The sequence below is a fragment of the Protomyctophum bolini genome (assembly GCF_963924005.1).
Source record: "Protomyctophum bolini genome assembly, chromosome: 6".
Lineage (NCBI taxonomy): Eukaryota > Metazoa > Chordata > Actinopteri > Myctophiformes > Myctophidae > Protomyctophum > Protomyctophum bolini.
This window is the reverse complement of record NC_137867.1, coordinates 17384146-17402580: the sequence shown is the minus strand read 5'-3', so window position 1 is coordinate 17402580 and position 18435 is coordinate 17384146. Positions and strand designations below refer to the sequence as shown.

General features: G+C 45.9%; 2 protein-coding genes across 2 annotated transcripts; one reads left to right on the top strand and one right to left on the bottom strand.

Annotated features, from left to right (window-relative positions):
- Nucleotides 1–194: 194 nt before the first annotated feature.
- Nucleotides 195–11550, bottom strand: lzts3b (leucine zipper, putative tumor suppressor family member 3b). The gene is made up of 7 exons (XM_080766078.1): nucleotides 11315–11550; nucleotides 10466–10915; nucleotides 9966–10133; nucleotides 8987–9115; nucleotides 8706–8897; nucleotides 5007–5237; nucleotides 195–3191 (listed from the first exon to the last, which is right to left on the bottom strand). Exons 1-7 carry the CDS (start codon nucleotides 11510–11512, stop codon nucleotides 2142–2144), a joined length of 2418 nt encoding a protein of 805 aa, XP_080622204.1. The 5' UTR covers nucleotides 11513–11550; the 3' UTR covers nucleotides 195–2141.
- Nucleotides 11551–16616: 5066 nt separating this feature from the next.
- LOC308316930 (protein CNPPD1-like) lies at nucleotides 16617–18380 on the top strand (the record flags this gene model as incomplete). The annotated part of the gene is given in 3 exon segments (XM_080765714.1): nucleotides 16617–16875; nucleotides 16878–17358; nucleotides 18245–18380. Coding segments are annotated over 3 exon segments (876 nt in total).
- Between the last annotated feature and the right edge of the window lie 55 nt (nucleotides 18381–18435).

The following is an 18435-nucleotide window of genomic DNA, read 5'->3' as shown; positions in this document are numbered from 1 at the left end:
CTGTAAGACAAGGATAATGAAGAATTAAATGCAAATCCTTCCAAGATAGACTCCTATAGGTAGTTAACGGTTTTTAACCAATCTATTACCCACACATCTTTATTGGTTCTGCTGAATTTAGCCAAGGGATGATTTTAATCAAGCCAGAACAGTAACAGTAACATAAATGCAAACAATAAATAAGAGACATTTATGAAATTGGTAGCATTTTGTCCTCTAAACAATACAATAACTACATTTACATCACCTACATCAAAAGGAACAGCATTTTTGGACAGGGTTGCGGTGATTGCACCATTATGATAGGCCAACAGGCTATCTACACAGATTTAAAAAAAAGAAATTAAATAAATAAATGGCACATATTTACTCTGTCATTTCACCATTTCATAACAATAATAAAGATGATAATACTATGTAATACATCAGTGATAAATAGTTAATATTCTTAAGCAACATCTTTGTATGCTGGCATAAACAACATATATAAAAGCCAAGACAGCATCACTACTTGTCTGATTTTCGGACTTCCCTCTGCCCTTTCAGAGCCGAGTGAACTACAGGCGAAATGAAAGTGTTTTCATAAAAGGATCACGTATACCGTTGTCATCAGGCTTTTAGCTTTCCTCAGTTTAAAATGACATTTCTGTCACTGTCTCAGTGTGTCACTCAGCTCACGCCTCTATACTTTGCTCTGCCTTAATTCGGCACTCTACTCTATTCTGCACTGTATTGCCACTTGTCCCTCTATGCTCAATCTCATATGTTGAAACGTTTCATATGTGCACGCACTCACACACACACACACACACACACACACACACACACACACACACACACACACACACACACACACACACACACGTACATACACACACAATGTAGCTATAACTGCAATAAACATCTTTCTGGTCTGTCATACATTCTATATAATTTATAAACTTTGGGGATTCTGACTGCTTCTTCAGAAAATAAGATAATTAATAATAATAAATTACAATAGCCAAATTCACATTATGTTCCATTCATATTTTCCTTGCACCTTTGCCCAGTTAAATGAGAAAAATAGAAATCATTCTCCTGGCCCTCTCTCGAGTTGGTAGCACCGTACAAGTTCTATGCTGACCTCTAGAGTTCATCTCTTGTCACTGCAGGCGGTCTGAACCAGGTTCTTCCAGGTCCCTGAACTTTATTATTCAGAGATTGGGATGATTATCTACCAAACCTATTCACTGCAGTCACTTTGTAGAAAATATAAACTCTGTTATTCTTAATGATATAGTTTGATGTCTTGAGCCAGGGTTGAACCCTGTGCGTGATATGACCTAAAAACGGAATTAACAATCAATCAATCTGTGACATTTTGCATGTATCTAACCGACTTAAATGTCACAGAAATCCCATACATATGCTGGGATTTAAACTAAACAGTCTAGTCGTAAAATAGTCTAATTGGTGTGCTAAACGATAGCTTTTCTTTTACATTAAAAATACCTTGATATTCTATTCTTCTGTTCATCAGCAATAGGTCATTGTTATACATGCTGGGAGGATTTGGAATAAGGCGCTCTCTGGCCAAAAATGCAATTTACCATCACACACTCTGTCCACTAATTCCTACTAATTCTTTTATGTTATCACTGACACACTCACAATGAATAAATAGCGCATAATATTCTAGGTAACAATGATCAGACAATATCCCTGATTTTCTTGGTCCTTTTCTAGCGTGGTCGTCAGATGACCCCTGCATTGGTGCTGTATTCTAAGCATTGTCATGTCAATGTTTATGTGTATGCCGGCCATCAGCGGGGCACACCTTTTGTGAACATAGTCCAGTTATGCAACCTGTGAAAGAAAGGCTACTCAGGAGGTTCATCCTCATCATTGATTAAACATAGTAATATTCCCATTTCAGTAGTGTTTCTTATTTTGCTATGGTTGAATTCAATGGTAGGCCTTTGTAACTCTTTAGTATCTATAGTTGCTTGTATTTGTGTTCACTCTCAATGTGAATGAATAGTGTTTTTTTTATATCAAACTGTACAGTTTTTGTTTGAATTGAGGTTTCATCTCCATGTACTGTATTGTAGTGTAGCCAGTAGCCACTGTATTGTATTTGTTAACGGGACTGTGTGTCTTTATATCTCAGTAGATTCTATCCTTTCCAGGCGTGATGGGCCTGCCCAAGGCGGGGCAAGCTGATGGAGAGACGGAGGGCCCTTCTGGTCCTCACAGGGTGGGGAGAGGGTGAGGGCAATGGGAGCAGGCAGAGAGCCTGGTGGCTGGGGAGTGGTAGGGGACAGGGCTGGCGGAGGAGGTGGAGAGTTAGAAGAAGAAGGGGATGGAGTAGTAGTGGAATCGGGAGCCGGTTTGGCTCCGAGTTGTCCCATACGCTTCTCCAAAGCCTGATTCTTCTGTAGTGTTTCCACGTAGCTGAGCTGTAGCTGTGCCTGGTATTTCAAAACCCTTTCCTTCTCATCTTGCCAGGTGTGTCTCTCCTGGTCGAAGTTCAGGGCCTGGCGCTCCCGCTGCTGCCGCTCCAACCGCAACGTTGCCTGCAGCTGCTCCAGCTGCCTGCGCAGATCTACTGATTCGTCCCAGTGGCCGTCCTGGCCCCTTAGGGGCTGATGGGCTTCCTGACGCAGCTGGACCTCCTGGCCTAGCTGGGCCTCCTGGCGCAAATGGGCCTCCTGGCGCAAGTGGGCCTCCTGGCGGAGGTGGGCGTCCTGGCGCAGTTGGGCTTCCTGGCGTATTTGGGCCTCTTGGCGGAGATGAGCGTCTTGACGGAGGTGAGCCTCCTGCCGCATTTGGGCCTCCTGCCGCATTTGGGTCTCCTGGCGCAGTTGCACATCTTGGTGCAGTTGGGAATCCTGCCGGTGCTGCACCATCTCACGCCACTGGGCCTCTTCGCGCTGCTGCCTCTCCTGTCTCTGAGCTTCCTGCCTCTGGGCTTTGGCTTCATCGCTCTGGAGACTGAGCAGCGTGTCAGAGGTGGGGATGAGGGAGGTTGAGGTGGGTTCAGAGGGGGTGCGTGGGCAGTATTGAGCTCCCCATGGTGGCAGTAGGCCTGCTGCTATATGGGGCTGGTTCATGAGAGCTTCCTGTCCTCTGCTGAACTCACTTAGAGCCCGTTTTAAAGTAAGCACCTCTGCCTCAAACACACCTAGTTTTTCTCTGAGCATCGACACCTGTGGAAAGGGAGACAAAAAACAAAATTAAACCAATTGTATAAGCAAATGTTATTTATATATGTATATGTATGTGTATGTGTGTGTGTGTGTGTGTGTGTGTGTGTGTGTGTGTGTGTGTGTGTGTGTGTGTGTGCGTGCGTGCAAGTGTGTTTTTTCTTTTTGAGTGGTGCAACCACTCCAAGGAACAGCAATGTCCCTATGTCCAGATTTTTTTAATACACACACATAGCCTGAACAGAACATTTGCAACCACTCTATTTAGTAGCTATGTGTGTCCCTGGGTCTGTCCCTGGGTCTGTCCCTTGGTCCCTGGGTCCCTGGGTCCCTGGGTCCCTGGGTCCCTGGGTCTGTCCCTGGGTCTGTCCCTGGGTCCCTGGGTCTGTCCCTGGGTCCCTGGTTCTGTCCCTGGGTCCCTGGGTCTGTCCCTTGGTCCCTGGGTCTGTCCCTGGGTCGGTCCCTGGGTCCCTGGGTCTGTCCCTGGGTCTGTCCCTGGGTCCCTGGGTCTGTCCCTGGGTCTGTCCCTGGGTCTGTCCCTTGGTCCCTGGGTCTGTCCCTGGGTCTGTCCCTGGGTCGGTCCCTGGGTCTGTCCCTGGGTCTGTCCCTGGGTCTGTCCCTGGGTCTGTCCCTGGGTCTGTCCCTGGGTCCCTGGCATAGACTGTAAAAGATATGGACAAAGCGTTCCACGGGTCTAACATGAACGTAAAATGAAGCCTGTCAGTCCTTGAATTGTACATCGCCATCTTTCTAGATCCGTTTGGGCCCAGCTGGCCATTGGCTGGCCCAGACAACGAGGCAGGACTTCCCCCCTTCTTCTCCGTTGGTTTTTATTTTGACTCGAGTGGGTGGGGAATCCCGATCATAGACTGTAACGGTAGCCACGCCCCTCAGAACATACGCGACTTTATGGTAATTATTTTTATAAATGGGACCATAATTTTCCAAAAAGAATATTATGACATTAGAAATGAGACTTTAAACTAAGTGACTGGAAGCAGAAAGTATTCATGACCATGTTTATTAAGGTAATACAGTCTAGGTGAAGTTGGACCCAAATACATGGACTTCTATGGGGCTATGGGTTTTTTTGGGCCCAATGACAGCGCCACAACAGGCCATTATTATATGAACTTTCAGGAAATCCCGATTTCCTTAGTAGCTTCACAAAATATCTGTCTGACTGCCCCCCTGGTCCCTGGGTCTGTCCCTGGGTCCGAGCACGAAAACTGCGTTTGGTTGGTTTTCACAACCAAGTGTCACTGTTGCACAGCCTAACACACACACACACACACACACACACACACACACACACACACACACACACACACACACACACACACATGTTAACTGTATATATGATGATTTGGGGTGTTACAGTACAGTACAATGACAGTACAGTAGAGGGACCCCCTGGGGACCCCCACACGGTAACTCTGTTACCGTTAACTCGCCGGAACTGGGCCAGCACCCTGGCCGCGTTCCTGTGGGTATGGAACTTCCGGGGACCCCCTGGGGACCCCCACACGGAGTTGCACCACTCACTTCACACGGGTGTGATTTTTTATTATTATTATTATTTCTCTTACACAAATCGAGTATTTTCTTTCTCTTTTAACTTTCTTCGCTTGTGCTCTTTTCAATACAGTAGTAGTAATGACTGAATTTTGTTTTTATTCTATCACAAAGATCCTGTATTTTCTTCTCTTTTTTTACAAGCCCGCTACTGTTTATCACCGGTTTGCAACGATTTGAATCGATTTACAATATATAACATGCCTAATATACATGCGTGCATGCATGCCATCCATGCTGTACCTCTGAGAGAGTCCTCCTAAGCTCCACCTCACACTTCTCCAGCTCCACTGTCTTGGTGCTGTAGGAGTCCTTCAGACCCAGCATCACATCCTCCCGTTCCCTCAGCTGGGCGTTGAGCTCCTTCAGCTGGCCCCTCAGAGCCACCATCTCTCCAGCTCGTTGTGTCACCTCATTCTGGCTCTCCCGCAGCTGCTGCTTGAGCAGAGAGATCTCACCGACCTTCTGACACACCTGCCCAACGAGGATTTTGATTTGATTTATTTGATATATTCATGATACAATTCATAGGAGAGCAGTACAGAATTATCAGGATTGCACAAAAAGTCAGAGGACTTATTTCCATTGTGATCCAAATAAATAAATACATTGTTACAGCATATGATAAGAAGAACATGTGTACTACTAACATTACAATACTAATGACATTTACAACCGGCCATCATAGATCAATAAACAAAAGACAATAAATAATAGATAAATACAGCACTATACTAACTTGCCCTTCAGCCACTTTTTCAACATATTTTTAAAAATGTTCAAAGACTGGGCACATTTAATTTGTTCCAATCCTCCTGCACCCCTGTATATTTAAATGAGCTTCTACCTACCCTATGTCTCAGGTTTGGTGGTTTATCATCAGTCAATCAACTTTATTCATTTGTCACAACACAATTACAGGTAACAGTGAGATTAAACTCTGGTTTATGCAGGCTTTCAAGTTTGCAGCTCAGGGTGCAAAAAGAAAAGAATTAGCAGTAAAGAATGGAATACAAGTAGAGCACAAAAAGCCGTAGAAAGCAACATGTTAGAATCAGTATCTTGTAATTAACAGAGGTCCTAAATCACATGTAGTTAGGGTGACCTATTTGCATGGGACAGTCCCTCATTTCCAAGACTTTTCAGGCGTCCCACAAATTGAGACCCTGCCTGTCCCAGTGTCCCACATTGTGAATGTCTGTTAAAATAGCGTAAAAATAAAAATAAAGCATGATTTTAAAACAAAATGTGAGACACCAGAGGAGTTTATAAATGATAGCCAATAGGCCTATGGTAGAATATGACATCAAGGCATTTAATAGCAGCTGAAGTAGTAAGTTGCTAACCCGGCACTCCAGTATCGCTTGTGTGGGACAAGTGGCTTTGGATCTGGTCACCCTACATGTAGTGCATTCAGTATAGTGCATGTTAGTATCATGTTGCTTAGAAGTCCGAATGGAAGTCCTAAACACATTAAAAGTGTGTCAGTAAAGTGCAAATCAGTGACAGTCTTATGTTATGATCTCGAGAATAGCCGACCTACAAGCTCACAACGTGTTGCGGATGTGACGCGCTGTCAGCTTGTAGGTCTGCTTTTCTCTGCATGCAGGAATCGGGTTTAAGGGTGGGTGAGTGGCATTGCTTTCATTACTTTGGGTAAATTATATGACAGAAGGCTGAATCAGCTGTGTTTGGGAAGTTACTTTAAAATTCTACTGCATATTATTTATTTAATTAAAAGTAATGTTACGCTAGAATATTAGTTTCTCTGCCGAGTAACGTGGATACATCCCCGAAGCACAAATATTAAGGCATAATATATTAAGGGGAGTCTAACTGGAATAGAGAAGAATGTCACAGATAATGTTATTGGTTTTAAAAGGCTGTTATAGACTTAGACGTTCCCAAGGGGAAACTTCTTTCCACAGCACTGTACACATCAGGCAACAATACATGCATGATGCAACACAACAGTACACAATAACAGCAATACAGCAATAATAACAACAACACACGATTGTTTAAGGCAGCTATGGCTGCAGGTATCTGTCTTTTCCTAAAGCAAGTCCTTCTGCACCTCAGTGTTGTGTCTGTACACCCTGTTCGTACACCCTGCTGCCCCCAGGGGGATTGAGTAGGTGTACATTAAAGAAACAGGTGGAGCAAAACAGTAGGATGGGCTCAATAATGCTCTGGTAATAGGAGGAGATGGGGGCAACATAGAGACCAAAGCAATAGGACACTTTGGTAGAGGTTTGGGTTGTGTAGTTACCTTGCCAATAGTTACTCCACTGATCATAAAATGCTCTTCATTGACTAATTACTATTTGAAAATCTGGATCTAAAGAGCCAGCAGGAGTGTTCTTCCTAATAAAAATAGGGAAATCAACACGAAATTGATATTTTTTCATTAAAAAGAATAAATAAAAAACAGGGTTTTGCAATGTTATATGTTGCCATAATCAGCTTTAGTTGTGTTCATTGATATGTGTCTTTACAGAAGCCAACATTTTAAGGTCACGATGAAGCACAAACAACTACGAAGCTGCATTAGAACTCTATCGGCACAGGGGCACACGGGAAAATCTAATAATAGCAGATGGTAGATAAATGTGTGTATGAATTCGGAAAGAAACAAACAAAAAATGTAGACTGGGAGATGTTTCAGAATGCTGCTGAGAAAATCAATGAGTTCTCAGACACAGCCATGTGTTTCATTGGTAAATGCATAGATGACGTTGTTCCAGTGAAGTCAATCAGGACCTACCCCAGCGAGAAACCCTGGCTCAACAGCGAGCTCCGTGCCGCTCTCCTCACACACAATGCCGCCATCAGATCCGGTGATCTGGGGGACACCCGAGCAGTGCTCCGGAAAACCATCAGGAGAGTGAAGAAGGAATATTCAACCAAGTTGGACTAATTTGAGACGGCAGAGGCTTTGGACTATCACAGACTTCAGAGGAAGAAAGTCCCTCTGTCTCCCTCCCTGGGGAGCTGAACACCTTTTATGCTCATTTTGAGCGTAACCCAGGGAGCCACAACCTCCCACCGCCTGCACTACCTGTGGAGGCCAGCCCTTTAACCATCTCGGAGGCTCATGTGCGCAAGTCATCCTCGTGGTACCGGTCCCCAAACAATCCAAGGTGGCGTGCCTGAATGACTGGAGACCGGTGGCCCTCACTCCGATTGTCAGCAAATGTTTCAAAAGACTAGGGAGAGACTATATTTGCTCTGTGCTGCCGGGCCACCCTGGACCCATGGCAATTTGCATACCGTCAGAACCGACCCACCGACGATGCAGTTGTCCTGGCTCTATACACTCTGCACTCACCCATCTGGACAAGAGAGGGCAGAACAGATGTGTCCGGGACTCCGGATGCACTTTGTGGATTATAGCTCTGCTTTTAACACCATCATTCCCACCAGGCTAGCCACAAAGCTCAGGGATCTAGGCCTGCACCCGGCCATGTGCAGCTGGATACTGAACTTTCTATTGGTCGGGTGGTGAGAATGGGAAACATCACATCGGACGCCCTGACCCTCAACACAGGAGCACCACAGGGCTGTGTGCTGAGCCCTCTCCTCTATTGCCTGTACACACATGATTATACAGCCACAGAGCGTCATCATTAAGTGCATGGACGATACTACAGTGATGGGCCTCATTGAAAACGATGAAGAGACAGAGCTGAGGTTGGCACACTGACACAGTGGTGTCAGGAAAACAACCTCGCTCTCAACGTCAGTAAGACCAAAGAGCTGATCGCAAAGGAGAGAGAGAGCATGCACCTATCTACATCGACGGCGTTGTAGTGGAACATTGCTGCGACTTCAAATTCCTGGGCATACACATCTCGAAGGACCTGAAGTGGGCCACACAAAAAGCCCAACGAGGACTCTATTGCCTCCACAATCACACAAATCACGTGAACCATGTCTCACCTCCCACTTTGTCTCCTCTAGGCGTGGCAATATGTCTGCCTGCTCCTTCCTATAGTCAAGGCACTTCCTCTCCAGATCTTCTCTCTGGGCCAGCAGAGCAGCCATCTCCTCCTGAAGCCTTCTCTTGTCCTGGGACAGACGCGCGATCTGGGCCTGCAGGGCAGTCTGTGAGCGCTGGGCACGCCGTGTAACCTGCAGAGTCATGTGTGGAGTGTGTATGTTAGTGTTGGCTTAATGGTGTTTCTCCTTCACCTGTTCCCCAAATTGAAGTAGGGGGTCACCTGCTGCAGACGAGAGGCATAGTTCTGTCTCAGTTCATCCATCTGCCGCTCCCAGACACGCTGCTTTTCTTCAAACACCTGAATAATAGCCGCCTCACTCTGGTCCAGGTTACGCCGCATGTGCTGCACCTGTTAGCAAAGCAGGAACGGAGAGGGATCAACAGATACAAAGAGTATGAGATGGAGAAAAGACATTCCAGGGTTGAACCGTTATACACTTAATTTATACATTGTTGCGAGTATAAATCAGGCCCTAAAGTCACGAAAATGAACCTTTTGTGGCCACGGGCCAAGAAAGCTTTCCAAGATTAGGAATGCTGGCAAACTATGTGATGGCTTTAAAGCCATCTGTTGGTAAAAGGATGATAAACTTGCAATTTGTAAGATGCTAAACACGTTCATACCAGCAAAGTTGAATTTTGAATCAAGGGGGCTACACACATTAAAACCCTGCCTACATGACAAGCTTTGCCTCAGTGCAGTAGTTCAAACCAGAAATACAAACAAAAGTACAAAATGACAGCTATTTGAGATAGATATATTTGAGGGGTGGGGGGTTATAGTGAGATAGATATATTTGAGGGGTGGGGGGTTATAGTGAGATAGATATATTTGAGGGGTGGGGGGTTATAGTGAGATAGATATATTTGAGGGGTGGGGGGTTATAGTGAGATAGATATATTTGAGGGGTGGGGGGTTATAGTGAGATAGATATATTTGAGGGGTGGGGGGTTATAGTGAGATAGATATATTTTGAGGGGTGGGGGGTTATAGTGAAAAAGATATATTTTGAGGGGTGGGGGGTTATAGTGAGATAGATATATTTTGAGGGGTGGGGGGTTATAGTGAGATAGATATATTTGAGGGGTGGGGGGTTATAGTGAGATAGATATATTTGAGGGGTGGGGGGTTATAGTGCCTGGGAGTTACTGTGAGTACAACATAGCTAGAAATGAGGCCTCCCTGAGTGACCTCTGACCTCTTGCTCTTTTTCCCACAGCCGGTCCTCCAGGTCCTGGATGATGTCATCAGAGGAAGGGGAGGGGCGTAGCGGTGCCGGTGCGTCGCTCAGGTGGCTCAGCCTCTGATAGGACGAGGAGCTCTTCCCAGAGGAGGAGCGGCCACTGTCAGAGGCACTAAGTCCGTTCTGGAAGACACCGCCGTTGTTGTGTTGAATTATGCTGACCCACTCTAACAACACAGCCTTTGTAAGCTCTTGTCTTAGTTATCTATGTGCAATTGACATATTATTTTTGGATCTGAATGCTTCTGAACAAGTGTGTAAATTGCTGTGTACCCATTTTGAAATTACGAAACATGTTACTGTAAATCTATTATCTCAAAATAGGAGGACGTAGGATCCACACTAATAATACCAACATTTGTCTTAGCTATTTCCATCACTCATTTTGTGAGAGAATGTAATATTCTTTTCAAAGGTGATCCTGTCAACCCCTTTTGTGTGTTTGCAGGACGTACCTGATAACCTGGCTTCTCCAGGCCTGCGGCTGCCCCGACCGTCCCCAGCCTGTTGATGTGGCTGGTGGAAGCACTGAGAGGTCCCAAGACAGCTGGGGGCCCATAACCGGACCCAGATCCTGTGTACGTGGGCAGGCTAGTCAAGGAGTTCCTCCCGGAATCAGACATCCCACCTGGGACCCCTTCGGGGCCATCTCCCCCTCCGTCGGTCCTGCCCGCCCGCACCGGGCTGTCCTGGTCAAGAAGCAGGGCCTCTGGGACCTCTCTTGACTCTCCCGTGCCGACGTCTCTAGCCCTCCTGCTGCCTCTTCCCTCATTCATTCCTTCATTCCTGCCCTCAGTCTTCCCCTCACTCCCAGCCCCTGCCTGGCCCACGAGGTTCTGCATGGAGTGGAAGCTCTTGGGAACGACTGGCTTGAAGGCAGAGGGACGAACCAGCCCTGAGTTGTTCTGTATTATTAGAAAGAATTGGAGGGGACAAAAAAAAAGCTGAAACAGTGAAACACAAAGCCAAATTTACAGTGATACTGTAAATATTTGCACTACTTGAGGTACTAGCACTATATAGAATATACATAGATCATTATATAGATATTCCACTGTTAGGTTCTTAGCATACGTATGATTCATGATGACTATTTATTTTGTTCCTGCTTACTGTAAATCGCTCTGGATTAAGAGCGTCTGCTAAATGCCTAAATTGTAAATTGTTGCGCCCCTGGTATGTTGTTAGGCGGCTCAACAGCCTAAAAAAGGGGTCACTTTCCAGATTAGATAAATCAAACTCACCTCCTAGTTTTTAGAGCACACACAGTCTATTTCACCAGAGTCTACCAAACTAGGAATTACCTGCTCTAGTTTTCCCGACACGGGAAGGATCTTGGGCGGGTTATGGTTGGGAGGGTTTTGTTTGGTTGGATTGTTGTCAGCGTCAGCTCGGCCAGCCGTCATCTCTCTTTGCTGGTGTTGGCTCATGCCACCCCCATTCTTCTCATTTGCTCCCAGGCCCACGATGTTCCCACAGACATCCAGACTTCCACCTTGCATCTCCCTGTCCCTCTCTCGTTCCCTCTCCCTCTCCAGCCTCTCGCCCTCTATCCGTTCCCTCTCCCGTTCTCTCTCCCTCTCCCGTTCCCTCTCCCTCTCTCGCTCTATCTTCTCCCGTTCTATCCTCTCCCTCTCCCTCTCCCTGGCTCTCTCTCTTTCGCGCTCCCGTTCTCTCTCCAGCCTCTCCCTCTCCACCCGCTCCCGCTCTCGCTCTCGGTTCCTCTCCCTCTCTCGCTCCCTCTCCAGCCTCTCTCTGTCCCAGTCTCTGTCGCGGTCCCTGTCCCTGCCCCTGTCCCCTCTCTCACGTTGCCTCTCTCTCTCCCACTCTCGTTCCCTCCTGCCCGCTGCGTTCCCACAGTCCAACTGGTTGTTGTTGGACGGGGCCGTCATGGTGCATTCTGTGTTCGTGGAGGAGGCCGTTTCGGTGGGCCGGTCTGTCCGCTCGGTACAAGTCCCCGTCCCAATGCTAACGCTTCCCCGCTCGTCGCTGGAAACCGTTCCGTCAGATATGGCGGCTGGGGGGCGGGGCAGGCGCTCGGCACTGCAGCTTCGGTCAGCGGGACAACGGCGAGAGAGAGGAGGGGCCCGAGGCAGGGTGGTCCGGGTGCCCACAGACTTCATGGCAAACTCCTGCTCTCCGGCCACCCCACTGCCAACACTGCCCATAGTGGGGGTCAAAGGTCAGGGGTTAGAGGTTAGGAGTCAGGATGGAAGGGAGGGTCACACATACATTTGGTAGCAGTGTGGGTCATCACAACCTAATGCAGGTAGTGGGGGCACATACACTAGAGAAACACAGAGAAATAAACGGTTATTTCACAATAGGCAGTTATTACAAGAAGAACAAGATCTAACACAGGAAGTGGGGTCCCACCATGATGATAAACATGGATGGGCTTGAAAATAAGTCTAGAAGACAGTTTGTAGTGTAACGCAGTGTGTCAAAAAACTCTCCTCTGACCAATTGAAGGCTTATTGGTTAATAGTAGGCCTACTACTTAATACACATAATGACATCAAAGCACACACTTTTTCAATCTGTTCAATCATACATTTGCAACTGACACAAAAGCATAAGCAACTTCTCTGGTCAGACTAACCAACTTAAACCCTATATATTGGTACTTAAAATGCAGGGGTCTAAGTTATCCCCTTAACACCAAATCTCTTCAGCTAAAATAGTAGATCTGCAAGCTTTGCAACGCGTTGTGATCCTGTAGATCTATTAAATACTAGCTATATGACATGCTCAGAATAGGGATGCTAGGGTTCATGCGGCTCAGCCTAATTATTTACATGCTGTAGTACAAGAGTGTCAATAACAGATGTTCAAGCTGACAACGCATTGCGATGCAACACGTTGTATATTGAATATCAGAAAGGGAGACCAACAAGTCTTATATAAATAAAGCTTTATCAATATAGGCTACACGCATAAACTCCCTCAATATACAGTTACATATCTTTTTGTCTCTTTAAAAATAGGCTGAGTGGCATAGATTATGGCATAAGACATAGCTGAATGCCAACACCAAAAATAAACACAAAAGGTGCAGTACAGCGCACAAGCACGTATGTGTGGGTGTGCATGCGTGCGTATGTACAAAGTATAAGCAGGACATCATAGGACATAGTATCGACTCACATTTTGACATCCAAAGGGATGCAATTTATGAAGCGATTCACAAAGGCTCAGATTTGCAGCCTACCGTGAATCACATGACATGAAGTAAAACGCACAGCACTCACATCATGTTGACATCCACATCATCAAGTTCATCATCATAACATCGTGTGTGTGTGTGTGTGTGTGTGTGTGTGTGTGTGTGTGTGTGTGTGTGTGTGTGTGTGTGTGTGTGTGTGTGTGTGTGTGTGAGAGAGAGAGAGAAAAATCATGTACCATCCTGGCATACATTATGGTACATTGAGAGAGAGGGAAGGAGGCAGAGATATAGACACGGTGGAGAGTAGAGTGTAGAGATATAGCTCACGCCAATGCCACCACACTCACACACACACACACACACACACACACACACACACCATCACCCCCCCCCCCCCCCCCCCACCTCAATCCATTTACAAGAGGTTTACTTCCAGTCGGGTGAATAGTAGTAGTAGTAGTAAAATACACTATCTATCTGCTGCTCTGCTTCAGTCCCCTCCCCTCACGACTCTTTCTCTCTCTCTCTCTCTCTCTCTCTCTCTCTCTCTCTCTCTCTCTCTCTCTTTCTCTGCATCCCTGGGCGGTAAGGGCGGTTTTAGCACCATCCGCATCGAGCCCTGAATATCCTGAGCTTCCAAATATCTATTCGAGGTTTTAGATGAAATAGATGCCGCACCCCGACCGAGCCCCCCCCCCCACACACACACACACACACACACTAATATACACCATGTTAATGACCGTTATATCATGCAGTGGCTTTGAATTACCGACTGTAGCATCCTAGCAAGGCATCACCAAAGGCTAACGTTACTCACTATTTGCAGCTCCGCCGTTTGTAAGATGGCAGCCCCAGTAAACAATTTTGTAATAGACAGCAACGTCAGTTTTGGTCGACACGATTTTGAATTATTTTTGCGACGCTATGATGGGTCGGTATTATTGGAAATGCAGTCCTCGACCGCTGTCAGCGTCGGATGCTGATGATGGAGTCGGTTGATGCGCGCATCAGCTGAGAGACACACACACCCACCTTTGGTACTGCCCCTTTGGCTGCTTGAGAGAAACGCCCCCTTTTGGCATTCCTCCAATGTCTTCCATCATGCAAAGTGTTGAGGGGCCACCGGTCTGCTACACTGGATGGATGGATGGATGGATGGATGGACCCCATAAACCCCATAATTCCATGCTCCATGAAATGATTTTGTTTGATTGATTGAATATTTTAAGTAACAGATCTTCAAACAGCACTTGGTTTCCATTGTGGTCCCAATTAAGCAATTGAGAGTCTGTTAACTACCTGGATTTAGGCTACCTGCAATTCAGCCCAGACATTTTTCAATTTCCATAATAGCCTAATAGACACTAAAATAATGTGTCTAGTACTGTCTACATTTTTAAACACTTCCAGGATTAGGCTATACTTCACTTTGGGGCATGCCGAATCCACAAAGTTGTTGTGTGGACGCGTTGTGAGCTTAGGGGCGGGTTTAGTGTTATGATGTCACAAAGCTTTTAGCTTTCAGGAAGAAACCAAAAATACACATGATGGAAGACATATTTGAATCTAGTCTAGGTCTATTAGAGTAATATTAGTAATAGTACAAAAATCACGGCACTCCATCTTTAAGAAAACTTAATCTGTTTTTTGCAGACGTAGTCCTCAATGTCACACTTATGTTCTGTTTGTGTACCATATAACACAGTTCTGCGTATAAAATTATGGTAGCCTACATACATAAATGTAGCTATACATATAAACACTTGCTGGGTTCCAGGTTCCAGGTTCCGGGTTCCGGGTTTGCTTCCCAGCAGTGTTTGTGTTGGAAGCCAAAAGAAACACAATATGAGGCCTTATCATATCTGATGATGCAAGATGCAACGTTTGCCTCAAAGTGACTCGATGGATAAAACACGGCAGATTATTATACCAATATTAGTCCGCAAACATTCCAGGAGACGGGATGAATTTCCATCCAAACCTGTTACCAACAACGAGTTGGAGGACCCTTTCATGCTGTTTGAGGAGGAAGGAGAAGGGATGATGAGAGGAGAGGAGTCCAGGGACATGATGGAGGTAAAGGAGGTAGAACCAGAGCGAGAAGACAATGAGCTGGATCTGGATGATCTTGTTGCATATACAAGTGGTTCCATAGATTCAATACCACTATACGTTACAAGACATGCATTATGTAAAATGAAACCAGTTACAAGATTAATTTAATACATTTAAATTGAATTTACTATATACAAATATACTGAAGGAGTTGGGGTGGCCATATGCCACACGCAGATGATGTGTATTAAGTATTATGTACAGTACACTGGGCCGATGTCCATCGGGAACAATGCCTGTTGGAAACCCCTCTGGTTTTACAATACGTGTTGTACCCATCCAACTTGCCATTCGGCATCACACACCTCAGGGTCATAAAATGGGACATACCTGGCAACACTTTGCAAGTAATGCCCATGACAGAGAGTGACAAACCTACATACAGATTCCATGAATTATATTGATATTGATTGATAGATTGATTGGTAGAATAGACGTATGAACCTTTCTTAACACAATAACAGCACAAATATCCCCAAATGAAATTTCTTCCACTTGGTTTGGTCCAGTGACATCAGCAATGAAGTCACTGGATATAAGTGAAACTGCTTTCAACAGTGTAGTTTGTTCATTGCATGAAGATGAATGGTGGGTCTGGACATGAAGATCTATTTGACAGCATCATCATGGCAGATGAAAGGTGTTATATGGAGGGATATCATGAGGGGTTTGAGAAGGGGATTCCTCTAGGGACCCTTGAGGGCCGGCAACATGGGATCAGATATGGAGCTAGAGTATCTGCAGAGATTTCTTTCTATTACGGCTTCGCTGTCACCTGGAAATGCCTCCTTCAGAACAACACAGATACCAAATCAAGGAAGCGAGTAATGGCTCTGGAGACTCTTATGGGGTTGACGGAGAAGTGTCCTTATGATGACCCTCAGGCGGAAGACCTGCTAGAGAATGTGGGGAGGGTTCGTGCCAAGTTCAGACAGGTGTGCTCCATGCTGAATGTGCCCTCAGACTTCAAAGACTCCATCAAAGTAGCTCATGGCAACAGTTCTTTCTGAAGACCAGACCTCCACGGTGAGGGTGGAAGGAGACAGAGCTGACCTTGGAATGCAGATGCATCCCACGGGGCTGAGTGGATAACAAGCTGCTTCCTCTGGGGACTGTCGGACAAATGGTTGCAATGGTGGTGGCATCATGTACACTGTGAAAATAACATAGATGATTAAAATAAATTGGAGAATGACTCCATAAAGGGTATGGCTGATGATGTCACATGATGTCACGCATGTCACAAATGGAATAGGCCCCAGCCAAAGTAATGCATGAACTAACCTCAAGCTCATGTATCGGTGCTCTGTTCTGCCGGCGGTATGGGTTTTCATGCATTTCTTCCAGGTCATCAGAGGTTTTCTGAACGAGTGAGGAAGCGACTCCATTATGGTTTGGACCATGTTTCCCTAGACACCCTCTCTTCTCCCATTACAGATATTGCAGTGGAGTTCCTCCAGAAATATGGCCCTAGCCCGATAGGAAGGCTCCAGAAGACGTATGCGGGCCATGTCACCAGTGAGGCATCCATCTCCCCGTGTGCCATGATGCTAGCCCAAGTGTACATAGAGAGACTCCGACATACAACCCTGAATACCTGCAACACATCTCCTCCTCTGACCTCTTCTTGATCTCCATGATGGTTGCCAGCAAATACCTGTATGACGAAGGAGTGGACGAGGAGGTTTTCAACGACGAGTGGGGAGCAGCCGAGAAACTGGACGTGCAAACTGTCAACGGCCTGGAGATGGGTTTTCTCAAAGCCATTGAGTGGGACCTATACACGGAGCCCAGGGAGTTCTTCAACGTTTTGAGTCAATTAGAAAGCAGCATTGCAGAGAGGCAAGGTATGAGACGTGGTTGGTTCACATACACCGACCTTTGCGTGCTGCTAGAACAACCAGTGTGGCGGCACGCCCTCACATCCATCTACCAGCATTTCACCAAGGTGTCATGCATGCTAGGCCTGATCTATCTGACAAGTGTGGCAGGTCTCATCGCTTCCAGCGTTGTGCTGCACCAGCTGAGCCTTCTTCCTAGGTCCAGCCAGTCACTGGGCACAATGTCAGCCCAATGCACCTCCAGACCGACCAGTTGTGTTACACCCTCCTGCCCACCACCTTCACCTGCTGTGTCCTGGCCAATGAGAGTCACAACGAGCTGGTGTCCCCTGGAACAAACAACACCATCAGCAACTATCCTTCAAAATAGCAGATCTACAAGCTTGATAGATCGGCTATTTTGTCTTGAGATGTTAACTTGCCCATGTGTGCCTTGTTGTGCCTACTTGAACTACCCACAGGTTGAGAACCCTTGCTGTAGGCACAAACAGCTTGAAAAGCACTGTACTGCATGTACTCCTTTATGGTGCTTTTTTGCCTCTTCAAGTTAAACAAGTTTTTTCTCAAATAAGTTTTATTAAGAAAAGGTTATAAATTGTTATAATATCGTGAACTAATGCATTTTACAGCTACATCCAGCTCTCAGTGGCTTGTCCTCATAAAACCTTAAAGCACAACCAGATGCTGTTTAGTCCTAAAAGGACTTCTGAATTAAATTATTGTGATAAAAATCACAATGTGTTTTATTTCGCCTAACCCAGAATTGATTTGATATCAAGCCATTTAACATACTATCATGTCGATGTCTAATCTCATGTGCATACAGTAAGAAAGAAAGAAAGAAAGAAAGAAAGAAAGAAAGAAAGAAAGAAAGAAAGAAAGAAAGAAAGAAGGAAAGAAAGAAAGAAAGAAATCCTAAACAATAACACAATCCCTTAACTCTGACCATTCTCATTTTAGTACATTTTATGCTTTATTTGATGGGTATTGATGGGTCTAGAGACAGGAAACAGAGACTATTAGTAGGGTAGTGGCATGTGGCATGAGCCCTATAATCACTTGGCTATCGGGACACTCTAACTCCCACCTGCTGTTGTCTGTTCTACCAGGGCATGGCTTCTTTGCTTGTACACAGCTCACTTCTACTATTGGTGGCTTGCTCTGGGTCTGCTCCAGCACGTGAAGGGGGAACTGGAGGACAGTGAACCATTGAGACTGAGAACTGAGGGCCTGGCGTTACACTGACTGCGTAGCTGCTGATCTGAGCATGGAAGAGAGGTTCAAAGAGACAGCCAGGGTC

Bases quoted from the DNA above. Each gene is read 5' to 3' on its own strand.
- lzts3b (XM_080766078.1), bottom strand. From the start codon at position 11,512: ATGCAAGGTGGAAGTCTGGATGTCTGTGGGAACATCGTGGGCCTGGGA. The intron at 10,134-10,465 runs GTACGTCCTGCA...GGTGTCTTCCAG, and splicing joins TGGAGAAGCCAGGTTATCAG to AACGGACTTAGTGCCTCTGA. The intron at 9,116-9,965 runs GTCAGAGGTCAC...CTTTGCTAACAG, and splicing joins TGTGGGAAAAAGAGCAAGAG to GTGCAGCACATGCGGCGTAA.